At 49.7% G+C, this 10,039-nt stretch overlaps 1 protein-coding gene across 1 annotated transcript; it reads right to left on the bottom strand.

Annotated features, from left to right (window-relative positions):
- Positions 1-200: 200 nt before the first annotated feature.
- Positions 201-9,108, bottom strand: CHMP7 (charged multivesicular body protein 7). The gene is made up of 10 exons (XM_015882912.3): positions 8,768-9,108; positions 5,887-6,061; positions 4,809-4,994; positions 4,290-4,423; positions 3,858-3,906; positions 3,466-3,585; positions 3,110-3,208; positions 2,352-2,412; positions 1,997-2,170; positions 201-1,853 (listed from the first exon to the last, which is right to left on the bottom strand). The coding sequence occupies exons 1-10, from the start codon at positions 9,055-9,057 to the stop codon at positions 1,789-1,791; spliced, it is 1,353 nt and encodes a 450-aa protein (XP_015738398.2). The 5' UTR covers positions 9,058-9,108; the 3' UTR covers positions 201-1,788.
- Positions 9,109-10,039: the final 931 nt, after the last annotated feature.

Genomic DNA, 10,039 nt, shown 5'->3' on the forward strand with positions numbered 1-10,039 from the left:
GGAAAGCAAGCACCAAATCCACATACCTGCTGTTTGTTAGACTGCTTTGAGACGTAGATGGGAAGGCATTAATTCAAACTCCATTTGGCTTTTGATTTGCATCCTTGCTTTCAGCACATCTCTGCAGTTCCAGGTCAGCCAGAACAATCCTAACATGGCAATAAGCTGCAAAGAGAAACAGAAGCACGAGGGACTCCGGGTTCTTCCTCTCCCCTTTATTACATATAGGCAGAAAACAGTGGTTATTTTTCCTCCCGTTGGCTTACAAAAGGAATACAGAGCTTCAATTCAATGCAGCCTGGGCACGCTGCTGGTTGATTGCAGGCTCCAGCAGGGTCTGCATTGCACAGCAGGAGTGATGAGCATCACCAGAGCCAAAGCAGCACTTGGTGATGCTCAGGGTTTCTCTCCCAGCCCTTTGGGGCTGAAGCTGCTTTGGCAATAGGTTGCTGCTCACCCAAGTGAGTGGCTCAAACAGCTCAGGAGAGAGCCTAGAAACAGACACTGCTAATACTTCAATACATTCCAAGTCAGGGAGAGGTGCAGAGAGGAATATAGCTCAACACAGAGCACTGGGCTCCCCTGCCATGCACAGAGCATGCAGAAAGCCCACGTTCCTTCTCTTCTCCTCCTGAAGGAATTCATTTATTGGCGTGCAGTACCCAGGCTTTCTGCTTTTCCAAGTGCATACATAGCATATGAAAAAAGTGACCTGCAAAAACAAACAAAAAACCACAACAACAACAAAAAAAAAGCCATGATTTTTCACTTCCAAACCTCCAAAATAAACCATTTACACTTGCCGTGCATTGGAAGCACAGACAGGGTTTTATTTGAGGGCTTTCTGGTAACCCGTCATCGTGTGGAATTGCAACACCAAGACCACAAAGCAGTTAAGACTGTTAAACTGTCCACTCGAAACGAGATGATGATGCATCTTTTCCCCCCCCCCTCCCACCCCCAATTCACCCCCATAGGAAAGCTGGAAGCAGCTCATTCTGCTGCTGCCTCGCCAACAAGGAAGACAGAAAGGCAGCAGCCAGCTCAGATTTCAAGTAAGAGAAAGCAGCAAGTTGCATCACAGCGACTGCAAGGCTTTGAGACTGAGCTCAGCACCAGCAAACTCCTTCACTTCACATTATTTTGCAGGTCTCCCTTTTAAGGCCTTAGTGTCTTTAAATAAAGAGGGATTCTTTTTGCCTTGTGCTTGCAATTGCTGCCCTCTAGTGCAGCAGCAACGCCTCCTATAATGGTTACAGTGACTAGTTGTCCACAACCGTGCAGAACACAGAGGGGAGGGACAGGGTGGTCAAAGCTGGTTGCAGGTAATTTATGTCAAGGACTTAATTAAGTAATTAATTGTGCCAAGTGTTCTAAACAACCACACAGCCAAACGTTGAGCAACTGCAATGCTGCTGCAACTTAAGTTCTGAACGAGAGCCACAGCAAAGGAAAAGTAAACCAAAGAAAACAACAAGCACTGTTATGGGTAGAGAGAGTTTATCTCTACTTGGGCAGAGCTAAGTGAATTGAGTTCCTGGATGTTAAAGGTGACTTAAAGATGGCAGTAAGTCAATTCAGACGAGTGCAGATGTTGGCACAGAGATGACAAACGGCAGCTGGGGCTGGTTCCAGAGTTGGATTGTCATGGCAAGAGATCCTGTTGCTTAGGAAAGTGATTTCATGAAGAAGAGAGGAGCGATATCCCTCTGTCCCAATGTTTAAGTCATTAGATATGGAGCCTTAAGACAACTTGTCGAACTGCAGCAACAGGATGCGGTCGGGTCTTTAGAGATTCAGTCCCAGAGCTGTTTGGGGTTCAGAGGAAGCAGATGATTTCTTTCGTGCCACATCTATAAAGAAAATTGCAACAGAACATCGTCAGTTTCCATCGGGATGAAGGATTAGATGATCAAAAGTAACAACAGCACCCGAAATCCTGACCCTGTATCTGATCCTATAATGGGGAATTAGCACAGCCTGCTGCCGTCCATACCTCTATCACAAACATCGAGCTTTTCCAACTCAGCTTCGAGCTCAGCATCCGAAATGGCTCCTGCAAATCCAGAATCAGGTTCCTTTTGGGGCACAGGGTGAAGGTGGACGGGATCCTTAGCAGAGTCCTGAAGGAGGCTGTCCAGTTCCTTCTCCAGCTCTTCAGAGTCCATCTCTGCCAATGAAAAAAACATTCAGCTTCTAGAAGAATTAAGTATCACCTTCACAGATGGACTGAAGTGGAATGGAATTATCATTACTCCCCACCACCACCTTTATTACTCATAATAAGGATCTCCTGGTGAGCCATAGCACAGCAAGGACACAAAGCAGAAGCTGAGAGCTCCATTACTTACCTAAACCATTGACCCCTGCTCCAGCCAGAGTCTGGGCTACTTCATCTTGAGTATCACAAAGCTAGGGGGTAAAAAAGAAGATAGTTTGGATAGAAGTCATTCTTATTGTAACCCAGCTGTGCCAGAAGTAGAAATAGCAACCAATAAATAAAGCAGTAGATGACCTAAAAGCTGCAGGTACTCATGCAAAAGAGAAGCTCAACACACCCGGCTTTTCAGTAGTAGAAATAGTAAGATTGATTTAGTAAGTGCTACAATAGAAAGTAAACCTGAAAAGCAAAGATAGCCCTTCCGTTGTAGCTATTTCATATAAGCCTCAATGTAAGCTTGCTGCTTATGCTAACAAAAGGAGTTATGGATGAAAACAGTTCAGCTAGGAGACTTTTACAGCCTTCCAGCTCAGCAGCTGAAGTTACTACACGGAGATGAAGAAATAATCCTCCTTTGTTTTCTACATCAGCTTATGCAGATTGCTCCCTTCGTTGCCATTCATTCAGAATAAGCCCTTCTCATTTCCAGCAGGGCTGCTTGCTTGCACAATGCTGCTAACCAAGGAGCCAACAAGAGGTTGTGCTGCAGCTTTAAATGCAATTACATACAACCAAACACAGAATGTTATTGGAATAGCTCTGAAAAGATCAAGACTAACTCCATTCGTTCTGATGACACACAAGGCAGCACCAGATGCTTCATATTTACTGGGCAAATCTGCTTATTATGCATTGAGTGCTTATTTATACGCGTTCCTATTTCAGTACCTCTTGAATCTGATCTACCAGGTTCTCTGCCCTCTCCACAGTAACATCCTTCATAGAGAGCTTCAGAGCTCCCACACCAGCCTGATAGGCATTAAATACCTGGAAGAAAGAGAAACACAATGTTAACTAAAAGCAAACAGTGTCTACACCTCTCAAGACTTGCTGCTCAAGGAGGACACTCATAGTAAAATGTGTATGCAAGAAAATAAGAGCCAGAAGGATTTCACTCAGAGCAATACTCTGCTATCACAGCTGTTTCCTAAAGCAGAGGATGAAGCCTCACCAGCTCAATTGCACTCAAAAGAAAAGGTAAAGCAGCACAAAGAGTGGTTGGGAAGGCAAAAAGAACACACTACCATCTGGTCAGTCTGGGAAGCGTAGATACGATCCAAGATCCCCTGCACTGCATCCAGCTTGGAGTGAAGCTCCTTGATGCGCCTTTCTGTCCTTCGTTTGGATTTGAGACATCTCAGTGCCTGCAGATATTGGATATAAACAGACCTGGATCACAAAGCACTCAAAGGAAACACAACGATCATCCCTGCACAATGAGGCTCACATGCAAATACTGGCTTTAAGAGTTAGATGTTCCCATTCTCTTCACCACATCACTGCAGTCAGACAAAGCCAGGTCTTCACCTTAAAGGGAGACCTCTGGCCTCAGAAACACTCTGAGACAATCCTCACCAAACCTGGTCATTATCCATAGTAACAAACCAGTTCCAAGGCATTTAACTTAAGTACTTACCAGTTGCTTTTTCCCAGCTCTACAAGCAATCCGGGCATCATCTTTACACCTGTACAGATGGAATAAGAGAAAAAGAGATTATTCCTTTGCAAGCCAGCAGTAGTTTGTGTGGGTTTTAATAAGTAAAGTTTAGAATTAGCAGCCGCTTTCATTACCTTGCTCTAACACAAGTACTCAAATATTTCAGATACAGCAGCCCTCAAGCTTATCACAAGTAGCCCTTGGAAGTGCTTCATATCATTGCAAAGCTTCTGACATCCACTCACTGCATACAGTTTTCACAAGGACAAGAAACAAGACTAGAAAACCTGCCCTACCAGGTTACTTAAGATATTACGTGTGCTACATAGGAAAGAACAAGAAGGCAGCTTTGTTCTTAACTACGTAATAGCTGTACATGGAAGTTCTTCCCACCACCCATCCCCAAATTACTTCTCTGCTTCCTGGGAAAGGGACTCCACCTTCTGTGACAGCAGCTGCTCGCTCTGCATCAACTGATAGACCCCGATGTCCACATCATTCATTGGGGAGACTTTGGCGTGGAGCCCTCTGGCAAACTTCACTATCTAAAGGAAAAGAAGCAGCACACGTTGGGTTCATTTATCTCCATCATTTGTGCCTGAACTGGGTATATTTTCACTCTGACAGAAAGAAAAGATGCTTTTACACCCATGGTTTTATTAGAGCCTTGTAGCAGAGTTCAGGAGCCATGCCAGTCATGGTGTAATTTGATATTAAATTAAATAGGATCCTGCCTTAAGGATCACGTAAAGCTGTCCCAGCAGCATCCTGCTTCTATGTTCTTCACTCCAGAGCCCCAGTGCCCAGCACCACACATAGCAGAGCTGCTCTGTGCTGCTGCTAAACCTTTGGCCAACAAAGCCCCTTCCAGCCATATGAAACACAAGGCAGGGATTACACCTCCCCATAGCAGTCACCTTGACCCTGTACCTTCTCTCCATTCTGTTCCAGGATCGTGACCTTCTTTTCCTTTTGCAGCTGGAGCAGCAATAAGTAGAACGTTCTTTCATCTGGACAAACACTGGCACAGAGGGAACGCAGCTCTGACAGGGCAACGACGGGGTGAGATGAAAGCACAGAGTTCTGATACAGGCGATAAACTTCCTCTGCTTTCTCCTGGAAGGAAAACAGGACAGTGTTCAGTTTCCTGTCAGCTGTTTTTTAAGCTCACCAAGCCAAGTCTCACCTACTTCCTCCCACACATTGAAGGTAAAAAGTTGGGCATGGTTGGGGTCAGGCTGGTCTGAAAATGAGGCATAAACAACTAAGATACTGTTCCAATACAAGCAGCTGTTCCAATACAAGGTGGGGGCTTCTACATTTCTCCTCCCCAAGAGTTTAAACCCCAAATGAACTTCTCTTGACACCACGCAGTAAAGAGCTGTACTCATTGAGTCACCTTCCTGTGTAAACAAGGGGAAAGCCTTCCCCATTCAAAGTGAGGAACTACATAAACAACTCCTCCCATCAACTGCTGAGCTCTGCACGAAGCGTGTGATGTTCAGACACCTTTTGATGTTTCCCCTTCCACTCATACGCCCTCTGAAAGGAGGATGCAATACACATCAATAAGGCACTGAATTAGCAGAATAACCACAAAGAAAGGCACACATCCATTGAGCTCTTGCATTTCTTCTAGCCCCAGCCATCCAGAGCCCATCTGCATGCTGCAGCAGTGCTCATATTAACAGCCATCAAGGGAAAGGGTCTCAGGGTCCTGACTGCCATCACATCACTACTCAATATATAATGCCAATTCCTATTGTACAATGCATTTGCACCAACTCAAACCTGGGGTCTCACAGCACACTCATCTTCCTGGGCAAGACAGCAAGCCTGCCCTCTCATTTCTTAGTGTTAGGCACCACATTAGTTTAGATGGACATCCATAGATACGATCCTATACTCCTCAGGTGTAGGAAAGCCCCAAAACGACCCTTTTTCAACCCCCAAACCTTCCTTGCTGACACCTAAAACTGCTCATTTCTTTTCTCTTTTCAACACTCACCTGAAGCTGCTCCACATAAATCAGAACTTCCTCCTCCTCGGGTACTTTGCTGTCACCCAACACACTGGAGAGAGTCCACTTCAAGGGCTTCAGGATGAAGACTCCCACACCCCATGAGATCCAACTGCTGTCCACGCTGGCCATGAAGTCTGACTCCCTCTGCATCTTGCCACGTCTAAATACAAGCCATGAAGGAAGAAAGGAATACAGTCAGCTCTTCCACCAGCAGCAAGGATGGGTGCAGGCATGGAGAACTGGCAATTAAAGGTGTTAATAATGTATATGGAAGTACATAAAGGGATACACTGCACCCAGCTTTCACTGGACACAAAAGAAAGCAGCTTCTTCTAGGCTCGTTTTCTGTGTTTTGTTATTGAAACCATCGAGGTGCTGAACAGAGAAATAGATGAGGAAGTTCGGCTGCAAATCTCACGTCTGCTTCACTTGTGCATTAAAGTGCAACACAGAAAATAAGGAACTCTCTGTATCTGAGACAAGTTAAGCGCTGCTGTCCTTGAATCGTTTCAGGTTATCAGAGTTTCACAAGCCAAAACACTTCACTGCAAGCACAAGAGTGCAAAACACCCCCATGTGCCCATAAAACCCCTGACACCATCAGAGCTCATCACAGCAGCCATCAGATAGAGCGTAACCCCATTTACCACCCAGCTCCTTCCTGCATCTAAGAGTTCTCCCTTGGGGCTGCCCTCCCACAACCCCTACCAGCCACAAGGGACGTCCTTTGGGGAACCCCAAGCTCCTCATGTGCTGCTTTATCTCATACACAGCTCCCTCCTACACAGCCCTACATTCCCTTGTGACCTTTCTGTGCTCTCTCCCCTACTCTCCATGGCACAAAACCTCTTAATTCTCTTACATAACCCCCCATGCTTGGTTAGCACAACCACCCCCTCCACAGGCAGCACCCTTAGGTCCCCCTGCACCCACTGTCTCTCCAGCCTCAACCCAAACCCCCTCCCCAACCTTATGCTCTCCCCCTGCCATGGGTACAGCTGACATCCTCTCAAGCTTTGCTGCCTGGCACAATACAGCTCTCCTACCCTGCATACACAAAGCTCCCCATATACACCTATACAACAAGGGGTCCCTTGTACAGCCCCCTTTTACCCTCTGGAAGCAGCCCCTTGGCCGTGCCCTGCGTTCCACCCCAAGCCCCTCTCTGTCTGTGTACCCCACTTAGAACCATAGAACGGCCTGGGTTGCATAGGACCACAATGCTCATCACATTCCAACCCCCCACCCCTGCTGTGTGCAGGGTTGCCAAGCATCAAACCAGGTTACCTAGAACCAAAACCTGCCTGGCCTTAAATACCTCCAGGGCACCCACAGCCTCCTTGGGCAACCTGTTCCATGCCTCAAGCTCCTTTCCCATGCACTCCCTTCCTATGCAGTCCCCAGCTGCATCCTCTCCCTTATATAGACCCCATGCTCACCCCAACACTCCCAGCAGCTCAATAATGGACAAAAGGGGGATTATTCCAGGCACAGGGTCTTCCCACACTCCACTCCAAGCTCACTTCTTCACTCCTAAGGCCACTGCTCTCACTCCCACCCCCACTCTCATCACCATCCCGATTACCTTACCACCATCACCATCCCCACTGCCTTGCCATCACCATCCCCATCCCCATTACCTTGCCACCAGCCCCAGCCCCAGCCCCACTGCCTTGCCACCATCACACTGCAACCCCAGACCCACATCACTACACCCCCCTCACTCCTACTCCCCCAACCTCAACCCAAACCCCTTCCCCATCCTTCCCATCCCCCCTGTCCACGCTGCTGCCCACTTCTTCACTCCTAAGGCCACTGCTCTCGCTCCCATCCCCACTCTCATCCCCATCCCCATCACCTTACCAACATCACCATCCTCATTGCCTTGCTACCATCACCCTCCCCATCCCCATCCCCCCCACCATCACCATCCCCAGCCCCACTGCTTTGCCACCATGCCCATCACCATCCCCATTGCCTTGCCATCATCACACTGCAACCTCAGACCCACATCACTGCACCCCCCTCACTCCTACCCCCCCAGCCTCAACCCAAACCCCCTCCCCAACCACAGCTCCCCCCTCCCCATCCTTCCCATCCCCCCTGTCCAGGCTATCACCATCCCCATCACTTTGCCACCATCACACCACAACCCCAGACCCACATCACTACATTCCCCTCACTTCTACCCCCCCAACCTCTACCCAAACCCCCTCCCCAACCTCCGCTCCCCCCTCCCCATCCTTCCCATCCCTCCTATCAAGGCTGCTGCCCACTTCTTCACTCCTAAGGTCACTGCTGTCGCTCCTATCCCCACTCTCATCCCCATCCCCATTACCTTACCACCATCACCATCCCCATTACCTTACTAACATCCCCATCCCCATCCCCCCCCACCATCACCAACACCAGCCCCAGCCCCACATCACTGCACCCCCTCACTCCTACCCCCCCAACCTCACCCCAAACCCCCTCCCCACCCCCATCTCCCCCTACCCCCCCCCCCATCCTTCCCATCCCCCCTGTCCAGGCTATCACCATCCCCATTGCCTTGCTACCATCACCATCCCCAGCCCCATTGCCTTGCCACCATCACACTGCAACCCCAGCCCCACATTACTGCCCCCCCCTCCCTCCTACCCCCCCAACCTCAACCCAAACCCCCTCCCCACCCCCCCACCCCCCCTAACCCCCTGTCCAGGCTATCCCCATCCCCATCCCCATCCCCCCATCACACTGCAACCCCAGCCCCACATTACTGCCCCCCCCTCACTCCTACCACCCCAACCTCACCCCAAACCCCCTCCCCATCCCATCCCCCCCTACCCCCACTGTTCCCCCCCCCCTTCCCCCATACCCCCATTACCTGAGCAGCTCCCTTAGCACGGTACCGAGGCCTAGCGGCACGCTGCCCCTCCTCTCGAATCCATTCTGCAGCTCCCTCAGACACGTCCGTACCACACCACGACGCCGACCCCGAGCCAACACCAACCCGACCCAAAAAGCCATTTTACTATCCCACTCCGTACTATTCACTTCCCGGCTCTGTTTAAAAGCCGAAAAGAGAAAAGCCATCCGTTCGTCGTCCGTTTCCCACTCAGGGGGCAGGTCCCCAACCGGGGCCGGCCCAGGGGGGGCCCTACCCGGGCTGCACATCTACGCGAGCCCCCGGCTTGGCCGCGGCCTACACCCGGCCGGGACCCGCCTGGCTGCCGGACACCGGCAATGCGCATGCGCGCCGCTCCCCCCCCCCGCGCTCCATCTCCATGGTCCGCTCCATCTCCCCCTCTCCCCCCCAGCATAGCCCGCAGTGGTACAGCCCTGCGCATGCGCTGTGAGCCTGTCCGCCATTTTGGATATAGTGGGTGGCGTGGGTGGTTGGATTGAGGGGTGGGTGAATGAATGAGTTTTATTTGATAACATTTAGGTTTATCACACCCTTATGGGTTTGGGGTGCTCTGAGAGAGCAGATAGGATCCCAATAAATAGCGATAGGGTGAGAAAAGGCGGATTCGTGTTGTATTTCAGTGTGTTTCACTGGATTTTTGCAGTCTTCCCTTAAGGTCTATGGCTGTGGTTGAGCATTAAGGCTCATTCTCAGCCAATGGACCTCGTTGTGTGCTCTGTTCTGCTTTATGGCTTCTTGTGCCCCAACCCCATTCAAATGGCATCCATTGAAAGCCATTGCTGGCCCCTTTGGAGGGCTCACTGTGCCCCCTTTGGCTCTATTGGATCCAATGGCATTGATTGAAAGCTATTGCTTGCATTGGAAGGCTCACTGTGCCCCTTTGGCTCTATTGGATCCAATGGCATCCATTGAAAGCCATTGCTGGCCCCTTTGGAGAGATCACTGTGGCCCCTTTGGCTCCATTGGATCCAATGGCATCCATTGAAAGCCATTGCTGACCCCTTTGGAGGGCTCACTGTGACCCCTTTGGCTCTATTGGATCCAATGTCATTGATTGAAAGCCATTGCTGACCCCTTTGGAGGGCTCACTGTGTCCCTTTGGCTCTATTGGATCCAATGGCATCGATTGAAAGCCATTGCTTGCATTGGAGGGCTCACTGTGCCCCTTTGGCTCTATTGGATCCAATGGCATCCATTGAAAGCCATTGCTGACCCCTTTGGAGGGCTCAC

Source organism: Coturnix japonica, chromosome 10, assembly GCF_054131305.1.
Source record: "Coturnix japonica strain WE chromosome 10, WE-NBRP24, whole genome shotgun sequence".
NCBI lineage: Eukaryota > Metazoa > Chordata > Aves > Galliformes > Phasianidae > Coturnix > Coturnix japonica.

What these genes read in the sequence shown, in the direction of transcription:
- CHMP7 (XM_015882912.3), bottom strand. Translation starts at nt 9,057, where the DNA reads ATGTGCAGCCCGGGTAGGGCCCCCCCTGGGCCGGCCCCGGTTGGGGAC. An exon ending in TGGTAGATCAGATTCAAGAG is followed by an intron (nt 2,413 to 3,109) that starts GTACTGAAATAG and finishes TTTACCCCCTAG; the next exon opens with CTTTGTGATACTCAAGATGA. An exon ending in AGCAGGGGTCAATGGTTTAG is followed by an intron (nt 2,171 to 2,351) that starts GTAAGTAATGGA and finishes TTTCATTGGCAG; the next exon opens with AGATGGACTCTGAAGAGCTG.